This window comes from Saccopteryx leptura, chromosome 3 (genome assembly GCF_036850995.1).
Source record: "Saccopteryx leptura isolate mSacLep1 chromosome 3, mSacLep1_pri_phased_curated, whole genome shotgun sequence".
Lineage (NCBI taxonomy): Eukaryota > Metazoa > Chordata > Mammalia > Chiroptera > Emballonuridae > Saccopteryx > Saccopteryx leptura.
This window is the reverse complement of record NC_089505.1, coordinates 290696556-290718068: the sequence shown is the minus strand read 5'-3', so window position 1 is coordinate 290718068 and position 21513 is coordinate 290696556. Positions and strand designations below refer to the sequence as shown.

The following is a 21513-nucleotide window of genomic DNA, read 5'->3' as shown; positions in this document are numbered from 1 at the left end:
TAAAGATACAAATAAATAGAATAATGTATCACAGTCACAAATAAAAATAATTAACATTGTTAAAATATACAAAGCAATCTACAGATCCAACACAATTCCTATCAAAATACCAACAGAATTATTCTCAGAAATACAACAAATAATCCTAAAATGTATACAAGATTAAAAAATGATCCAGAATATCCAAAGCAATCTTGAGAAAGAACAGAGGTAGAGGTATCACGCTACCTGATAGCAAAATGTACTTCATGGCTATCGTAATAAAAACAGCATAGTACTGGCATAAAACAGACACATAGGCCAATGGAACAGAACAGAACAAAGAGCCCAGAAATAAACCCATGCTTATTTGGTCAATTAGTTTATGAAAAAGAAGGCAAAAATATACACTGGAGAAATGACTGTATTTTTTTTATTAAATTCATTGGGTTGGTCCTGGTCAAGATATTTATATAGGTTTCAGGCGTACAACTCCATAGCACAGTATCTGTGCACTGCACTGTGTGTTCACCTCCCTCCACAGTCTTTCAATAAGTGGTGTTAGGAACAGGTACAAGAAAACTCATAGCAATGAATGTCATGACCTGAATTTTAGCAATGACTTCTTAGCTGTGACATAAAAAGCATGAGAGAAAATGAGAGAAAGAGAGTGAGAAGCGGGGAGTGGAACAGGGAGAGGAAGTGGGAAAGGGGAGAAGGAGAAGAAGAGTCTGGTATCATGACCTCTTACAACTCAACAGCAAAAGAAAAACAACCCAATAAAAATATAGTCAAAGACTTCAGTAGAACTTTCTCCAAAGAAGAAATACAAGTGGCCAACAAGCAAATTAGAAAAATGCAAATCAGTATTACAACGAAATACTACTTCACACCCACTAGGATGCTACAATAAAGATCCTAACAAGGATTTAAAGAAATTAGAACCCGCATATGTTGCTAATGGAAACAGAGTTCTCTTCTCCTTCAGTAACGGAATTAGCTGGCCGCACAACTCTGCTCTGGGCAGTATGACTAATTTCTAGCCAATGTGATATCAAGTGTAACTCTGGACTGTACTTGGAAGGTACACTTCCCTTCCTATCACCTCCTTCCTGATGGCTAGATAGGGTGGAGCAGAGGCATTCTTCTTGGGCAATGAGATAGAAGCCACATGTTAAAGACAGCAAAGCACTAAGACAGGACAGTTGACCCTACAATGACATGGGGGTTAGGTTTGTTGACTCCCTGCTAAGTATAAAGTCCATATATAACTTTCAATTCTCCCAAAACTGAAAATAATTCACATATAAATGACCTTGCATAGTTCAAACACACATTCATCAAAAGTCAGCTGTATAACATGGCCAGTCGCAACCTCATAGAGCAGAACAAGTATGCCAGTTCAAATTTTACATGACAAAGAGCAGTGGTGTTCAATATTTTACACTTGAGGACTGGTGGAAACAGAAATATTTTGGGGAATGCTAAGGCAAAAATCATCCTGAGCATAAGTGAATTTGACTAAGTTCATTGGGTGTATAATTTCCATACATCATCAGGGTGGTTAACTCTTTTGCAGACCGGCACCAGTTGTTGAAAAGCACTGACATAGAAGATACAGAAATAAACTGCGACCTGTTTAAGCCTTTGTTATTATGGTCCTGCCTTTAGAACACTCAAACCTACAGCCTGAATAATACAGACAGAAATCAACCAAAACAATATAATAAAATTTCTTCTGTACATAAAGTTTGCAGCTAAACAAATACTCACTCCACATAAACGCTAAAAACATTCTTAGGAAATCTCATAAATAATAAAAATTCACCTTTCTTAACTGGAGACTGATGTTGCTGCTGGTCACTGAGACCTTGAGGAAAGGCTTGCATTCCATTTGTCTTGTTCTGTTTAAAGAAGAAAATATACTCTTTGATGAAGGTTTAAAAACTTTATATAATAATTTTTATACCATCCAAAAATATTCTCCTAAACAATCAAATTATTAGTGAAGGAATATATTTGGGCTAAAAGGAGAAGCAACCTCATAGGTATACTTATTAAAATAAGCAACAAAAATATCTTTCAAACTATTTTCACATATATCTATATTTTTGTCATGATTATAATAATTTTTGCAAGGGAACATAAAGCCAAAGATGAATGATATGGTCCTAAAGATAAATAATTCTGAAGCAATTAAAAATAATTTTTTTGACAGAGACAGGGAGAGAATCAGAGAGAGAGACAGATAGGGACAGAGAGACAAGAAGGGAGAGAGATGAGAAGCATCAATTCTTCATTGGGACACTTTAGTTGTTTATTGCTTGTTTTCTCACATGTGCCTTGCCTGGGGGCTTCAGAGGCCAGTGACCACTTGCTCAAGCCAGTGACCATGGGGTCATATCTATGCTCCTATGCTCAAGCCAGTGACCCCGTGCTCAAGCCGGTGTCCTCAGGGTTTTGAACCTTGGTTCTTCGTGTCCCAGTCTGATACTCTATCCACTGTATCACTACTGGTCAGGCTAAAAATAGATTTTAATTCATGAAAACAACATATTTATTCATAAAAATCTGCAATAATGAGAGAGTATTTAGTTTTTTATTTTATTTTATGGAAAGTAGATCCCTGATGTTAGTTTACAATCATATAAATGCTTTTATACACTACCTTGGAAATAAGGAAAATAAGAAAACATTGTGGCCCTATCCTTAAAAATGAATATTTCTGTTCCATCAATCACTGTTGTAGGCCATTTCTTAGACATACACAGATTCTTCCATAACATTGCCTGAAGTCAAAGAATTACTTATCTAAACCTATGACACCATGAGGAATAATGAGGTAATTCTACATTATTGAGACATCAGAATACGTCATCAGAAAAATGTCAAACATTGATGATGCCAAAGATTTTGTTTTCCAAAGTTCTTCCTGACTGTTAGATTTAATATATTATAATAAGAATTATATGGCCCTTTAAAAAATTAATTTCTTAAATTTGAAAAGTCCACTAGAGGCACATTTCACTATCTTTGTTACATCACTTAAATGTAAGGTCTAGGCCCTGGCCGGTTGGCTCAGCGGTGGAGCATTGGCCTGGCGTGCGGGGGACCCGGGTTCGATTCCCAGCCAGGGCACATGGGAGAAGCGCCCATTTGCTTCTCCACCCCCACTCCCTCCTTCCTCTCTCTCTCTCTTCCCCTTCCACAGCCAAGGCTCCATTGGAGCAAAGATGGCCCGGGCACTGGGAATGGCTCCTTGGCCTCTGCCCCAGGCGCTAGAGTGGCTCTGTTCGCAGCAGAGCGACCCCCCGGAGGGCCAGAGCATCGCCCCCTGGTGGGCAGAGCCTCGCCCCTGGTGGGCATGCCCGGTGGATCCCGGTAGGGCGCATGCGGGAGTCTGTCTGACTGTCTCTCCCCGTTTCCAGCTTCAGAAAAAGAAAAAAAAAATGTAAGGTCTAAAATCAAACTCAAAAGTAAATTGTAATCCAAGGGATAAAGAATCAAGAAAACAATCTCTTTTTAGAATAGTTACCAAAAAGAATTAAACACTGAAAGCCCTGGCCGGTTGGCTCAGTGGTAGAGCGTCTGACTGGCGTGCAGGAGTCCTGGGTTCGATTCCTGGCCAGGGCACACAGGAGAGGTGCCCATCTGTTTCTCCACCCCTCCCCCTCTCCTTCCTTTCTGTCTCTCTCTTTCCCTCCCGCAGCCAAGGTTCCACTGGAGCAAAGTTGGCCCAGTTGCTGAGGATGGCTCCACGGCCTCTGTCTTGGGCGCTAGAATGGCCCTGGTTGCAACAGAGCAATGCCCCAGATGGGTAGAGCATCGCCCCCTGGTGGGCATGCCGGGTGGATCCCGGTCGGGCGCATGCGGGAGTCTGTCTGACTGCCTCCCCGTTTCCAACTTCAGAAAAATACAAAAAAAAAAAAAAAGAATTAAACACTGAAGAATAAATTGAGCCAAGGTTAAATATCTGTATACAGAAAAGTTTAAAATGCTGACTGAAATTGAAGATGACATAAATAAGTGGAGAGGTAACCCATGTTTATGGATTGCAAGAATATTATCAAACTGTCCAAATCTAAACTGTTAGATTTAATATATTATAATAAGAATTATATGCTGTCCTAAGCAATCTATAGACTCAATACAATTCCTATGAAAATTTGAATAACATTTTTCATAGAAATAGAAAAAAAAATTTTAAACTTGTACTGAACCACAAAAACCCCAAAGAGCCAAAGCAACCTTATGAAAGGAGAACAATGTTGAAGGTACCATGTTATCTGATATCAAACTATATTACAAAGCTATAGTAATCAAAACAGCATGGTATTGGCATAGTCCAATAAAACAGGATAGAGAGCCCAGAAATAAATCCACACCTTTATGGTCAATCTATGACAGAAAAGGCAACAATATACAATAATGTAAAAGCAGTCTCATCAATAAATGGTATTGGGAAAACTGGATAAAAACATGCCGACATGGCGGTGGCGCAGTGGATAGAGTGTGGGACTAGGATGCAGAGGACCCAGTTTAGAAACACTGAAGTCGCTGGCTTGAGCACAGGCTCACCAGATTGAGCACGGGGGTTGCTGGCTTGAGCGTGGGATCATAGACTTGACACCATGGTCGCTTTCTTGAGCCCAAAGGTCATGGCTTGAAGCCCAAGGTCACTGGCTTTAGGGCAAAGTTGCTGAGTTGAGCGATTTGCTCTGCTAGAGACTCCAGGTCAAGGCACATATGAGAAAGCAATCAATGAACAACTAAGGTGCCACAATGAAGCATTGATGCTTCTCATCTCTCTCCCCTTCCTGTCTGTCTGTCCTTCTCTTTGTTTCTATCACTGTCACACACACACACAAAAACCTGGATAAAAACATAATAAAAGAAAGAAAGAATATAGACCACTTTACTACCCATGTACAAGAATAAACACAAAGTGGATTGAAAACTCAAAACCATCAAAATCCTAGAAGAAAACATAGGCAGTAAAGTTTTTCACACTGTTCTTAGTAACATTTTTTTTGGATACGTCTCCTCAGGCAAGGGAAATGGATGAAAAAGAAACAAACGGGACTACATCAAAATAAGAAGGTTTTGCACAGTGAGGGAAACCATCAACAAAATGAAAAGACAACCTACTGGACAGGAGAAGATATTGAGCTATGACACATCCTATAAGATTAATATCCAAAATATAGGGGTTGGCAAAAGCAGGTTTACACTTATGAGTACATGAAATACAGAGTTTATTCTTGTGTCACTGATTATTGCATTATTTTCCACACATGTCAGAATGGCTGTTCTCAGTAAATGAAGAAACAGCAAGTGTTGGGCAAGGATGTGGTAAAGAGGGAACTTCCTGCACTGATGGTTAGATGGCAAGTGGGTGCAGTCACTGTGGGGAACAGTATGACGTTTATTCAAAATATGTATTAAAAATAGATCCACCATGTGATCTAGCAATTCCACTTCTGTGTATCTATCAAAAAGATAAACAGTATGTGCTCCTATGTTCAATGCATTATTATTTATAATAACCAAGATACAGAAGCTCCTAAGTGTGTCCATCGATGGATGAATGGATACAGAAGAGGCCATGTATGTATAGTATGGAGTATTACAGAGCCAGAAAAAGATGAAATACTGTCATTTGTGCCACTATAGAAGAATGTCAATGGTATTACACTAAGTGACATGAGGCAAATGGAAAAGGACAGAAACCATATGAGTTCATTCATATGTGCAATACAGAACAGAAAGTAACAACAACTAACAAAACAAAAAAAAGAAAGAAAATCATAAGACAACAGAATGGTGGTTATGGGGGAGGGGATAGGATGGGAGGAGGGTTAATGGGTAAAGTGGGCTAAATAGATACTAAAGAAATAAAACTAGATTTTCAGTGGTGAGCACACAATAGCGTATTAAACATTAAAACCAACAAAGCAATAGGATTCCTCACCAGTAACATAAGGAAAACTGTCAAAGCCTGACAAGGTAAGAATGCAGACAAACCAGAGCTCGGCACTGCTCGTGCATATCACAGTAGAGAGCAAGGTGGCAGCATCCAATGAAGCTGAAGGTAAGATTACCTTTTCACAGGGCAATGCCACTGAAGTTCCATACTGTGAGAGCCTCCCACACAGGGATGACATGTAACATACATACAAATGTTCACTAGCATTTGCATCAACAGAAAAAAGAACAATGCAGTGTTCTGATATGCATATAAGACTTTTCTGTATCAACACATACAGAACAGCTTTATTCATTTCAAGAGATACCTGGTATTCCATCCATGCATAAACTTATGACTGTGTTTGCATAACCTATGCTGGAAGTATCTAGATAAGAAACTGGTACAATGGCTACTTCTGGTCAGAGGAACGAGGTGACTGGGGGATAGAGATTGGAGGGAAACTTTTCACTAAATGCCATTTTGTATGTTCTGAATTTTTAAACTTTGTGATTATTTCCTTACTCAAAAGATTATACTGAAATTTTGAAAATATAAACCTAAACGTAAAATAAGCACGTGGGTACAATGCTTTTTATATGAAATTATAAAAGTTAAACAATTCTGTTTGTTGTAGCAAAAGTACCCATACAGTCATGAAAACGGTAACATTGAAGACTGTTATCTCGGAGAAGGGTGGAAAGGAAATGGGTTGGTGGAGGGATATATGGCCATCTTTACTGTATCTAGAAGGATTTTTAAATTTTCTAAAATAAATATAGCAAAATGTTTACATTAGAAAATGCTAGGCAGCAGGTAGAAAAAGTCTTGTATTCTCCTTAATGTATATTAGAAATATATCAAAGTTTTAAAAAGTACGTCAGCACTCAGCATAGGAGCTGGCACGCAGCAGCCCTCTGACAAGTGTTACTTTCCAGCCTGTGATGCTTCCAGTCACCGTAATTTCTGAGACTTACTCGGCTAACTCCACTTTGTAAGCACTGAATGTTGCGTGGATATTCATTTTGAAAGTTGAAAGGGAATACTGCTCCTGTTAGAAGAGAAAAGAAAATACTATCTTCAATATCCATGTCTTCAATAAATGATATAACATCACCTAAAAACCTTAAATGTCTAGAATATTCTAAGCACTGATAATGTTTTCTGATAGTTCTCTTACTCAACACTATGACATGTCAGTCACTGTTTTAGGCATATAAATGTGAAAAGAGTTCAGAGATAAGAGAGTTCGCAGTCTGTTTTAAAGCACAAGATCATAAGTAATGACTCTAAAAATAAGTTCTATGAGAGGAACAGAGAAAATGCTAGGGGAGGGCTGAGTGGTCTTTGAGGTATCAAGGCTGTCCTCACAAAAGAAAATAATTCGATCTGGGTTTTAAAGAATTCAGTCTGGGGATGTGAGATAGACAAGAGGTATAGGTGTATGTTGAGAAAAGCCAAAATTTATTCCTGATTTACTAACCTTTGCCTAATAAAACCCTGCTCTTGTCTGGATCTTAAAAAAACATAATTCAATAAGGGATTAGGGCTACCCGCCCACCCTTTTACCCTGCAGCAGCCTTGGAGGGAACAGTTCAGAGAAAAACTGAATCTGACAAATGAGAGTGGGAGAGTTGGTGTAAAATCATGGGTCAGAGGCAGGAGCTGCTGACAGTGCCTTTAGGATAAAAGACCCGACACACTGCTTCTCCACACCAGTATATGGCATAGCATTGCTAAGCCTTGATTCAGAAGACTCCTTAATATGTCTGTCCTAAATCACAGTCATCTTCAAAGTAAATATGATCAAAGTGGTTTTCCTTGTAAGAACCAAGGATGGCAGAGAAAATGGAAAACTGAGGTATTGGTGCCTTTTCTATATTTTTTGCTTCACTTTGAACATAATCAAAGGGCTATTTTTTCCCTTCTCTAAGTAGCCAATTGTTTAATTGAACAGATGGAGTAAAGAGAATTTAAACATATGGACTAAAAAGAATATTGACCATAGAAGGCATTCTGGCAACAAGTAATAAAAACATAAAGAAGTTAATATTCCAATTTAGGAATGAAATACCAAGTATAACAAGAATTTGTTCAAAAGATTATTTTTATGGGCAAGTTTTTAATTTTAGATATATTTTGTGTTGTTTGTTTAGTCTCCCTAAATAGATTATATATTCTAACTCAGCTCTAACCTTTATTATATTTTAATTTTGCATAGGTTTTTTTTTTAAGCCCAATTCGCTCTCCAGCATGACTGCTCTGCAGTGATCATATCACAGGGCACAACTGGTATTGAGAGTATCTCTCTTCCCAGAAGCCAGTTAACCATAAATATTAGACATGAAAAAATACACAAAGTTGCTCTCACATCAGAGCTATTATTCCTACTTGTGGGGCAACTGTGTTAGGCTTGTTTGCAGGTTTATCAGCTGCAAGCACTTTGCTTGATTAGTGCGTGAGCACGTGGGAGAGGCATGTGTGCATAGCCTATATAAGGCTATGGGGTACCTCCCCTGGGTGGTAATTTTCCCAGATCGCTCTCTTGCTACCATGAGGTGTGGTTTTCCCTGCTCCCTTGCCCTTACTGTGAATAGCAGATTTTCCTTTTATTAGCTCTTTCACTTTTGTGGTTTATTTGCTCGCCTGTCTTTGCGAGTTTCCAATAAATGGTATGGCCTGACACTTTCCAGCTCCACAAGTTCTCTACCATCTGCCCGAATCCAATGTGAACCTGCCTGGCCTCGGCCACCAACATTACATCTGGCATAGTGCACAGGGTTCGCAGCAGATGGGTATTAGAACTGCCAACACCCTTGAAGGGTGGGGTAGAGGAGTGGTAGCTGTTCTCTAAAGTATGCTTACCCGTGGCTGTCCTTTTGGGGGCTGTAGGCTGGGTGTTTTTTACAGCCCTGAGAGAGGGAACTAAGAGATCTGTGTGAGAGGTGGCCTGAGGTTGAAAGCTCCAGGGAGAGCTGTGGAGCAAGCGGCAACAACAACACGAGCTGGAACGGTCATTGGAGAAAAAGCTGTAGATCCGAGAATTGCAAGTCAGACTGCAGGCTGAGAACCAGCCACAGTTTGAACTGGAGCGAGCACTGCAGAGGGAGGCAGACCAGGTTTGAGAGTTGCATTGGGAGGTGCAAGCAGAACACCAATGACGCCTGGAACTGAAGCGGGTTCTGGGGAATGAATTGCGGGTTCACGAGTTGCAGCTTGCCCTGGAACTGAATGTCAGCAGCGACAGCTGTTAGAGAAACAACTTCAGATTCATGAGCTCAAGTGTCAGGTGCAGGAGCTCAAGAGTCAGCTTCAGGGCGAAAGCCAGCAGCCGCAGGAGCTGAATGAAGCAGGCGCAGAAGACAGAGCTGCATTCCTGTCAGCGGAGTTTCTCTGAGTCGGTGGGAGCAGATGTTTCTAACTCCTCTTTGGAGGGGGAGTCTTGGTATATAACTGCCATCCCTAGACTTAGAGCCAGGCTGGTGGTCACCAAGAAGGTAAAATCCCAGCAGCAAAGAGTTCCTCAGGGGCAATCACAACACTCTGTGGTCCGGCTCTATACACAGCAGAACTGATGGAGTTGGGGGTACAATTCAGGCAGAAACCCATAGAGCCGCTGGGAGCCTGGCTACGAAGGTTGTGGGACATAAGGGTAGATGGCATCATGCTCTCCAGAACAGAGATGGAGAAATTGGCCACCGTGACCACACACTCCTCCTTGAGGCAGCGTCTTCAGAACTGCCATGACAACCCAGGAAACCATACCCTATTAGAATGGGTGATGGCTGCCATGCGTATGGTCTGGCAGAATGCTGGGGATATGCCAGAGGCAGTGAGTTGGTGGAGTGCTATAGTGAGTTAGTAAAGGTCCTTTAAGAACTAAGTAAAAAAAAAAAAAATACTGCTTTCCACCCAGGGTCCCGTAGACCAGATGAGAAAGTCTTTATGGCCAGGATGCGGGATCTTATCCTCTGCAGTGCCCCATCAGTCTTTTTAGAGTCACTAGTGACTATCCTGAGCCCCTATGTGGAACAGCCTATCAACATGGTTACACAGATGGTAACAGATTTGGGGGAGCTGGAGGTAGCACGAAATTACAAAACTGTGAGGGCTGCGGCCTGTGCTGCCCCTCCAACTAGCAAGGGGAATGGGCCTGTGAAAGTTACCCGAACACAGATGGGGGTAGATTTGATTGTGGCTGGGGCAGATAGGGAAAAATTGGATAGCAAGCCTAATAAGGTTCTTTTGGAGCTTTGGGAGCAGCTTAAATAAGGACAGATTCCAGCCCTTGAGAGGAACAACCCCAGCAGCTACCAATAAAATGGTCGCCACAAGGGCAGCATGGTTACAAGATTTTATGATGGAGACCACTAGAGGAGAAGAGGACCCCCAACACACACTGTTCCAGTTTGAATAGGGGGAAGGCCGAGGGACCTGTCTAACAGGGACAGGAGGGGAAAGGAGGGAACACATGGAATTGGCTATCCACTGGTCCCCTTTTAATATATAGTGGGTATTGGCATTGGTGGATACAGGTGCAGAATGTTCCCTTCTTTATGGGACCCCAGTAGCCACTGACAGGTATGGGGGCCAAACTGTTCAAGCGAAGCCAATAACTATTCCATTGGGGATAGGAAGACTGCCTCCTAAGCCATAAAAGGAATATGTATCCCCTATTATTGAATATATTTTGGGGGTAGATGTCTTAAAAGGACTGTGGTTCGAAACTACAGCTGGGAAGTTTTGCCTGCAAGTCCGGGTCATGAAGGCAGTGTTGCGGGTACATGCAGCACATTCCCCCATGCAATTACCCATTTACCAGCGTGTGACTAGCACAAAGCAGTACCACCTGCCAGGCAACTATGAAGAAATCACTGGGACAGTCCTCGAACTAGAAAAGGTGGGATCATCAGGCCGGCAGACAGCCCTTACAACTCTCCAGTGTGGCACAGGCTGCATCAGACGGAACCTGTCGAATGATAGCATATTACAGGGAACTAAATAAAGTTGTTCCCCCTTTGCATGCTGCCATACCCTCAAAGCTAACCTAATGGATCAGTTAAGCCAGAAGTTGGGGACCTACTACTTTGTGGCATATTTGGCTAATGCCTTTTTCTCTGTTGATATAGATGCAGAGTCAAGAACAATTTGCCTTCACTTGGGAAGGACGGCAATGGATTTTTACAGTATTACCACAGGGCTATTTGCATAGCCTCACCTTGTGTCATGAGCTAGTAGCTGCTGACCTGGCTACACAGACAACTAGAGGCAGTTTGTGTGTATCATTATGTTGATGACATTATGCTAACTAGTGACTCTCTTCCAGAACTGGAACAAGCAGTCACCACCCTGCTAGCCTATATAAAAGTGTGTGACTGGGCGGTCAACAAGGGCAAATCACAAGAACCTGGGTTATCTGTTAAGTTTTTGGGAGTTGTCTGGTCGGTTAAGACAAAGGTTATCCCTGACACAGTTATAGATAAGATCCAAGCATACCCTGTGCCCACTATGCTAAAGCAGTTACAGGAATTCCCAGGAATGTCGGGGTACTAAGTGAGCATTCATACCCCATTTAGCTCAGTTACTGCATCCTTTATATCACCTTATTCAGAAGGGGGTTCGCTGGATTGGACTGAGCAGGCACTAGGTGCATTTGCAGCAGCTAAGAGAGCTGTCAAGGTAGCACAGACCTTGAACATGTTTGATCCTGCCCGGCCCTGTGAGCTTGATGTTCATGTAACTGCTGAGGGGTTTGGATGGGCCTTGTAGCAACAGACAGAGCGCCTACAGCAACCTATTGGGTTTTGGTCCCAATTGTGCAAAGGCGCTGAAGTCCATTACTCATTAGTGGAGAAACAGTTGGCAGCTGTGTATACTGCCCTCCTAGCCACTGAGAGTGTTACAATCACAACTCCAGTTATGGTCAAGACCACATACCCTATTGCAGGATGAGTGGGAGATTGGGCAACCAAACCTCCACCCTGGCCAAGTGGGGTGCATACTTGCAACAATGCTATGCTCTTAGCAACAGCCCATTGAGAGCAGAACTGCAGGAAGTCATGGGTCCAGTCATCTCTGTGACCATAGAGTCAGGTGGAGCTGGGGCACAGGAAGCAGAACTTGAAGTCAGTCCCTACAAGGAGGGGTAAATGCCCATCCCTGAGGTTGCCTGGTATACTGATGGTTTAGCAGAAGCCAACCTGCCAAGTGAACACCATAGCCTTCCATCCGGCCACTAAGACTGTTTGGATGGACACAGGTACAGGCCAGAGCAGCCAATGGGCATAATTAAGAACCACATGCCTAGTTGCCCATAATGAACTTACCCCTCTGGTGATTTGCACTGACAGCTGGGCTGTCTATCGTGGACTGACCCTTTGGATTGCTACTTGGCACATTATACCATGTCATAGGGCATGTACCTCTAGCCCAGGGGTCCCCAAACTTTTTACACAGGGGGCCAGTTCACTGTCCCTCAGACCATTGGAGGGCCGGACTATAAAAAAAAACTATGAACAAATCCCTATGCACACTGCACATATCTTATTTTAAAGTAAAAAAAACAAAACGGGAACAAATACAATACTTAAAGAACAAGTAAATTTAAATCAACAAACTGACCAGTATTTAAATGGGAACTATGCTCCTCTCACTGACCACCAATGAAAGAGGTGCCCCTTCCAGAAGTGCGGCAGGGGCCGGATCCGGATAAATGGCCTCAGGGGGCCGCATGTGGCCCGCGGGCCGTAGTTTGGGGACCCCTACTCTAGCCCATCCTGGGAAAGATGAGGTAGACACCTTGACTAGGGTGCAATGATTGTGGAGACTGTGTCTACAGGTGACGTGGCACAGTGTCTCCACTGGCGTCTGCTCCATGCGGGACAAAAAAACTATGTGGGCTGTGGTTAAGGCGTGGAACTTGCCTGTGTCCTATGCAGAGGTACTTGCAGCCTGGGAGCAATGTGCAGTGTGCTCCAAGGAGCACGCACAGAGACAACTGGCATTACCTGGACAGATCCAGAAAGGTCGTGTTCCACTGACACAGTGGCAAACAGACATCATCAGACCCTTACCAAAGTTGGATGTGTACCAGTATGCAGTCACCTGCGTAGATTCTCCCACTGGTCTACATGCTGCTTACTCTGCTCATAACCCAGACCAAAAAGCTGTCATTCAGTCTCTGGACCACCTGAGTGCTACATACAGGTGGCTGCTGATTCTTAAAAGTGACAGTGGTACACATTTCATGGGAATATGGTGAGGCAAGGGACTCAAGACCTAGGAATGCACTGGAAATACCATGTCCCCTATCACCCCCAGGCTGCTGATATGATTGAGCAGTGTAATGGCCTCTTAAAGCAGAGACTGCAACAGGAGGGCAGCACTGGCCCCCTTACTGGATGGACATGCTGCTTGTGGACAGTACTCTGGATTTTGAGAGACCTCGACAGGGGTTTGGGGGGCAGCTCCAGTGGAGGCCCTCCTGCACTGGGCAGCTGCTCCCATCCAGTTGCAGATACACACCAAGGACGCTTTGCTCAAGCTGGGCTTTGGACGGCAGGGCGACGTGCTTTTGCCTGCCCCAGCAGCCCCCCTTGAAGGCCAACAGCTTCAATGGACATGGTCCTGGGCTGTACAGGCCCCCCACCTACAATAGGTAGTCTTGTTGGCACTGTAAAGTAGAGGGCTAGAGGTGAACCTCCAGTTAACTTTCTGGTCCACCAGCACCTGGTCACCTAAGGTAGAAGTGTATTATCCCTTGAGTGCTCAGGGGGACAGCATTATGAAGGGCACCCTTGTAATTTCTTTATGGCCCATAATGAGTTCTCCCATTTTGCTGCACATCAAACCAGCAGATCCTGGTGTGCAGGCCAATAAGGTTTGTATGTCTACCCAAGGCAGCTTCTGGTACCTGCTACTGTGGTGTCTACAGACAGGACTCTGGCCTGTATTCTGCCAGAAGGGAAAGATTTTTCTCTCTTGGTGCCACTGACAACTCTAACATTTCGCCAATAGCTGTGTTTGTAATTCTGTGGCTGTAGACTGTACTGTTTTGCTTTTTGATTAGTGTATGAGCATGTGGCAGAGGCAAGTGTGCGTAGCTTATATAAGGCTGTGGGTGCTTCCCGTGGGCGGCAATTCTCCCAGATTGTTCTACCGCCACCATGAGGTGTGGTTTTCCTTGCTCTCTTGCCCTTATTGTGAATAGCAGATTTTCCTTTATTAGCTCTTTCACTTTTGTGGTTTATTTGCTTGCCTGTTTTTGCCAGCCTCCAATAAATGGGTATGGCCTGACACTTTCCAGCTCCACAGTTTTTCTACCATCTGCCTGAACCCAATGAGAATCTGCCTGGCCTCGGCCATGAGCATTAATTACACTACCTTTGTTGGTTGGTAAACTATTAAGAATCCTTGTCTTTGGTAATACTTTTAAATTATTTGGAAGAGATAATTATTACAATACTGGTGGCTGAGGCCAGGCAGTTCCACATTGGATTCAGGCATATGGTAGAGAAACTGCAGAGCCAGAAAGCATTAGGGCCATTCCGTTTAATAAAATCTCACAATGGCGGACAAGCACATAGGCAGGGGAAACAGCCTCTAAGGCAAACAAACAGCAAAATGGCCCCTCAGAGTGGCAGGCAGGCAATCTGCGCATCCGCAGTCCCCAATCTCCCTTGAACACAAGCACATAGCCTTATATTAAGGTGACCAATTGTCCTCCTTTAGGGAGGACAGTCCTTCTTTTGTAAGTTCCGTCCTCCCTCAAAAAGTGTCCTCCTACATGTCTTCCTTTTTGATATTGGAAAACTAATTTGTAAATGCCCGTATTCGATCGATGCAGAGTCGATCTATTGTGTGTAATGTGACATATTTGTATCTAAATGAGTACTTTTTTATTATAATTATTACTAAAAATTAATAGGCATATAAGCATAATTACAATATAAAATATTTTATTATGCATTTATCCTATTATAGTGTATTATTGTTGCAATGAATAAAATGTTTTTTTTTTTTATTTACAATATTGTTTTCTTCAATTTATTTTTGTCCTCTTCATTGTAAAAAAGTTGGTCACCTTATTTATATAGGCCATACACACGGGGTGCTGATAAGCACCTACACACCAATCAGGCAAAGTGCTTGCAGCTGGCAAACCCACGAGCAAGCCTAACACAGCCGCCCCACAATTACTTTTTATTTATTTAATATTGATCATAAACATTACTTTATATATTTAGCCTTTGAAATACTAATTAGCCTTAACCAATTAATATTTAAAGATGTATACCTATATTACTCACCAGAGGGAGAAGTCAGATGACGAATAGGTCTTGCAGGTTGAAGCGATTTTCCAATCAATTTTTTGGTTTCCATTATCACAAAGACCTTGAAGTTCCATACTTTAGGAGAGAAATACACATTTTTATTTTTTAGACAAGATAAGATGCTTTAACATGTATGTATATAAATAACCACAACATTAATTTGAAAATACTGATTTTATAAATTAAGGTAGAAAACACAAAAGAAGCATTCAAAATGCAACAACTTTAGCCCCCTTTATAGCATCTGTCACAATGAAACATTCCCTTTTTAAAACATTTTCCTTTCTTCACTTCCTCTCTTCTCAACAGTAACATTAAATAAAATAATTCACACGATTGTCTAGTTCCTAACAAATACTTGACAGTAAAATAATAATTTTTCTTTCTTCTTATATTGGGAACTACTGTACGTATTTTGTCTATCAATTTTTCTAAAATGTAGCACAGTAAATCCATTAGTCATACCTCGGAGATACTGCAGTTTCAATTCCAGACCACTGTAATAAAGCGAGTAGTACAGTGAAACAGTAAAACAAGTCATACTCTTTTTGCTGATGTAGGATCTTGCCTTTCATTTGTAAAAAACACAACACCTGTGAAACGCAATAGAACGAAGTATGCCTGGACATGCTTATTTGATTGGACTGAGTTAGCTGAGGCCAAAAAAACTAGATCTTATTTATCTTTTTATCTTAATACCTGCAATAAGTTTTACTAAAATAAATCTATAAATTTAAATACTGTAAGGTTAAATTAACCTCTATAAAATTCATATTTCCCTCACCCAAACATTTTGTAAAGGTAGAGTTTATTTGCTTGCTATTCTCTCTCCTAAAAACTGCCTGGCCTTCACTTTGAAATGTAGCAAAGCTTGCATTGGGGAGGGACCTGACCATTAGGGGAGCTTTTAGTCACAATAGAAGTTTGTAAAAGCAGGCTCACAGACTCAGGCCCCCAGCTGTTCAACAGACAGGGAGATTTCTGACCTCTTGGCTGTCTTCAGGATTTACCAAGGACACCAAGTCTGTGCCACATCAAAGAACTTGTGTCTCTGCAGCAGAATTCCCCTTGTTAAGTCAGTAACCAAGGTCACAAGAACTCCGATATGCTAACCTAAGGTTGCCCAAGTGCACAAACCCCATGCCAGCAAATTCCCTATATCTAATGCCCCCTCCTGCAGCTCGGGACTGACACCCTTTGGTTTCAGTCCACTTGCTCCCAAGTGATTTTAAAAATAAAATGTCCTTTTGGAACATACCAGCCTCATGTTTTCGGTTAGTCCCACGGTTTCTGCCTTTCAAATACTTTTTATAAATATAACTAAAATCTTCTGATGCCTGAACGGCATATAGTTTTTCAAATTTTGATGCCAATCAAGACCAAGTCAAAGGCAAAACTCCACCTGACTTTGCACATGCTCCCCAGAAACACTCACAGCCATATGATCATAAGCAGATCATTAATCTAAATGACGACTGTATTTTTCACTCCATAAAATGCACCTGATCATAAGACACCTAGGGTTTTAAGGAGGAAAATAAGAAAAAAAATATTCTGAACCAAATGGTCTGTTAAAATATTTAATAAAATACTGTATTTCCCTAAGTATAAAATGGGGTAATGTTGGGCAAATGAGTTTGTAAAATTTGTATTTTTTGAGTCTCCTCACTTTTATCGTTACAAAATGGTGCTGGGCAGCACCAGGTATGTGTGGTCTGTGAAATTGCAAATTACCTTCCTGCTTGGGAAGGGCCATTGTTTTGCTAATGTTTGCTGGAGGAGGGGTTTTGTGGGTCCAGGTAGTTTTGCAAAGAGAGAAGAAGAGGCTGAAAGAAGCCATGTTTGCAGAGTGAGAGAGCAGAGAGAATGCAGAGTGCCAAAGAAGAAGCCAGTTTGTGCTGAGAGAAAGAAGGTGTGAGGATGGGGAACGAGAGGTGAGGGGCTTCTGCCATTTCCACTGAGACTGGTGGGCCTTTGATTCTAGGAGAAACTGGAGAAGATTCTCCTGGTTGTGGAACCAGAGAATGCGTCAGGGCTTTGTGAGCCCTGAATGCCCTGTTGTTTGCTCGTCGGCCAGAGAGAGACTTTAATAAATGAAATGGCCCACCATTTTCTGGCTCCACTATTTCTTTACCGTCTGAACCTAATGAGAACCTGCATGGCCATGACAGCGGTGGCCCCTGGCCTTACAGGTAAATAACTGGCTTTTAGCTCCAAAGAAATACTTTCATATATTTTTAAATGCCTTTAGAAGTATATAATTCAATTGTTAAAATCATAAACTTATAAACAACCTCTCAAATTTAGCAATGATAAATAAGCTCAAAATAGTTATTTTTCCTGAAGGTTAGAAGTATACAAGTCAGCAAGTTAATGCCTATCTAGTTTGTAATGTGTCTGTTACCTGGTATTTCAAGATTTTTTTATTTTTTTATTTTATTTATTGATCTTTAGAGAGAGAGGAGTGAGAGAGAGAGAGAGTAGGGGGAGGAGCAGGAAGCATCAACTCCCATATGTGCCTTGACCAGGCAAGCCCAAGGTTTCGAACCGGCAACCTCAGTGTTCCAGGTCGACGCTTTGTCCCACTGCGCCACCACAGGTCAGGCTGTTACCTGGTATTTCAACATGGCTATTAACTACCTTCTAAACCAGTGGTTCTCAACACAGGGGTCGCCTAAGTGTTTTGGTCGTTCGACCCCCGGGGTCGCGACCCACAGGTTGAGAACTGCTATTCTAAACAAAGCTAATGTTGTCTATATTTCCTGACAATACAACTTTGGTATAACAGGAAACAAAAATAAGTTATAAGCATAAGTAGGAAAAACATTTCAAATATTTATTGAATATTTTCTATGTGGAAGGGAACAAAATGAAGACCAAAAAGGAATCTTTTATGCATAATTTAATGTTTATCCTAGCCATTTTAGTTGGGACCCTAATACTGGTACTACCCATATGTAGTAACTTTCCATCATGTTGCCCAAATGAAACAAAGGAATCAGAACACAATAGAGTACTCTGACATGTGCTTTCTTGTTTTTCATTGCTCAGCTGAAATTGAGTTGGTAGGTTGTAAAGTCTTCCAGTTGCTGAGCAATGCAAATTCACAATACTGTACTCATACGAGGAACTGTCAAAAGCTGGGGAGTTACAGAACTATTATATACTTTTACAATGCAAGTAAATAAACAAAAAATAAAAGAACTTTTAGTACCACCTACCCTTTCTATTTGTAGTAGGAAAGCTATAGCAAAGACTCCAGTCATAGAAATCCACAACAGTTAAGGGAATTAGAAAAGATGGTGCCATACAGACACTGACAGTATAAAGAATGAGTTTGTGATGCATGCTACATAACATACTACATCAGGGGTCCCCAAACTTTTTACACAGGGGGCCAGTTCACTGTCCCTCAGACCGTTGGAGGGCCGGACTATAAAAAAAACTATGAACAAATCCCTATGCACACTGCACATATCTTATTTTAAAGTAAAAAACAAAATGGGAACAAATACAATATTTAAAATCAAAAACAAGAAAATTTAAATCAACAAACTGACCAGTATTTCAATGGGAACTATGCTCCTCTCACTGACCACCAATGAAAGAGGTGCCCCTTCCAGAAGTGCAGTGGGGGCTGGATAAATGGCCTCAGGGGGCTGCATGTGGCCCGCGGGCCATAGTTTGGGGACCCCTGTACTACATAATAGTATCATATCTTAAACAGTGTTATTAATGGAAAAGGCAAGTATTTATAAGTAATTATTTTTGCAAAAGTGCTCCACAGTAGTAATCTATGAAGGACAGGACTTCACAAACCAAAGCCTAGTTCTCAGTTTATGTAAAAAGTAATAAAGACTTAACTGAACTCTGAAGTCACTATATAAAGTAACTTCAACCTTAATCTCTAAAGCCTACTTCACTCACTGAACGTAGAGCTCCAAAAGTTTGTTTAGACTTGAAGGTAGGCATTTATAACAACTGTTACAAAGGACAACAGTTGCAAAAGAAACAGAATCCTAAGTACAACATCAGGAAGCAAATAGTGAACCTCGAAGTTTCAGGTAAGGCAAAAGTAGGTTTATTGTTCCTATGGAAAATAATACAATAATTAATAAATAATAATACAAGAATAAATTCTGTTTTATATATTCACAACTATAAACCTACTTTTGCCCATTCTGTATACTAATCTTTTAAATTAAAACTCCAGTTTTTTAGGTCCTATTACATGCTAAATGCTTTATATATATTATCTATCAGTTTGAGCCAAGGTAAGCGTTATAGAAAATCATTATTAGTCAATTCACAGAAGACTCAAAAAAAAAATGCTCAAGCTCACATAATTAATAATTGGTACAAAGAGGTTTTGATCCTCATCTGTATGTAAACTTGGGTCTTCACTATTCCATGTGTACACTTCATGTATGGATTAAAAAATAAATTGAGTAGAGACATTTTTGTATAAAGTCTTGCTGAATAAATTGGTACGTTCTCATAATTTCCATTTCCTCAATTTACAATTATGGGATTACAATGCTTTCCTACTTCTGTAGGCACCCACTGTATGCTGCATACTAATCATAAATCACAACATGTACTACACTTAAAAGCTAGGCATCATAGTTAAAATGTCCAACTTAGCATTGTAGATTTGTTTAAAAAGTGCTGATGGTTCCACTGCAATTAAGAAATAAGATCATGTAAAATTAAGTAAGTTCATGTATAGCCATATGATAGGCAGATAAGATTTAATCCGATTTTCCACTTCAAAATAGTTCTTTTCCTAGGCCCTGGCCGGTTGGCTCACTGGTAGAGTCTGCCCAAGTGTGAATGTCCCGGGTCCGAGTCCCCGTCAGGAGAAGTATATGCTTCTCCACCTCTCCCCTTTCTCTCTTTCTCTCCCCCCCACCTCTCTCCCCTCCAGCAGCCATCCAGGTGTCCCCAAACTACCGCTGGTGGGGCGCATGCGGCCCCCTGAGGCCATTTATCCGCCCCCCCCCCCCCGCACTTCTGGAAGGGGCACCTCTTTCATTGGTGATCAGTGAGAGGAGCACTGTATGTGGCAGCCCTCCAACGGTCTGAGGGACAGTGAACTGGCCCCTTGTGTAAAAAGTTTGAGGACTCAAGATTGCCCCAGGCGGGTGCTGAGGAGCCTTCCTGGCCTCTGCCTCAGTCGCTAAAAAAAAAAAGAAAAATGGCTCACTCGCGGAGCAACGGAACGAGGGCCTCAGATGGGCAGAGTATCGCCCCCTAGTGAGCTTTCCAGGTGGATCCCCATCTGGGTGCATGCGGGAATCTATCTATCTCTCTGCCTCCCCGTCTCTCACTAAAAACAAAAAAATAAAAACAAAATAGTACTTTTGCAAAATTAGGATTCCTTGACACCAAATGCTCCTTGTAAGTTGACAACATCTACAGGTATATCTCGAGACACCTTAGTAAAGCACAGGTCCTAAAGAGCGGGTCGTAAATGAAGGCGACACTGGGCACAGACCGGCGTGTGGAGCTGGGAAACGGAGGGGAAAGTAACGAAGAACAGAGCGGGGGCGAAGGGACAAATTATCCAGACCTGGGTGATGGAGGCATTGTCACTCAGGAAAAACTGAAACTAAACTACCAGGCAGTGCTAGGCCGACAGTGTCCCGTGGCACTGTCCATCTCACGCCCTGCCTGGACCAGAGGCTTTCCCTGGGAAAAGCCTTGCACCCGAGCGCAGACCCACCAGGCGGCGCTGCACGGCGGCCGTCACGCAGGGGCTGTGGCCGCGGCTCTGCCCCAGTCCGCCCGTTACACTGTCCACACGGAATTACCGCGCGGTGCGCCGGAATCGCACCTGCTGCCGGTCACTTGAACGGCAGGCACGTCTTACACCTTCACTGGCCATTGTGTTTTCTTCCCAGAACTGACAATACATGGTTCTTGGTTCTTTATTTCCCATTGTATTTTCTTGTTGACTATAATTTCAGGTAAGTAGCTATTAGTTTGTTATTTATTTTATTAGTAACAAAAACAACTACAGTAATGTAAAAAGAAAATACACTTTTGCCCAAAATTAGTAAGGACAGCGCCAGGGCAGGGTCGATGAAAAGTGGTCCCAACGCCACCCCCAAGCACGCGGTCCGAGGACGAGGGCACGGGCACCTACTCCTGAGTGTTTTGTAGTGTTAGGGTTGTTGTCACGCCCCTCGGAAGGAACGGGGTCCCCGTCGCCCGGCTTCCCCTCCTTCGGGCGGG

General features: G+C 42.1%; 1 protein-coding gene across 1 annotated transcript in view; it reads right to left on the bottom strand.

Moving 5' to 3' along the window:
* C3H8orf88 (chromosome 3 C8orf88 homolog) overlaps nt 1–21513 on the bottom strand; it is a 31824-nt gene that overhangs the window by 10033 nt on the left and 278 nt on the right. Inside the window, exons 2-4 of the mRNA XM_066378760.1 lie at nt 15253–15351; nt 6922–6995; nt 1808–1883 (exon numbers count right to left, since the gene is read on the bottom strand). Of these exons, the coding sequence (XP_066234857.1) occupies nt 1808–1883; nt 6922–6995; nt 15253–15325 (223 nt within the window). The 5' untranslated portion in view covers nt 15326–15351. The remainder of the gene's footprint in view (nt 1–1807; nt 1884–6921; nt 6996–15252; nt 15352–21513) is intronic.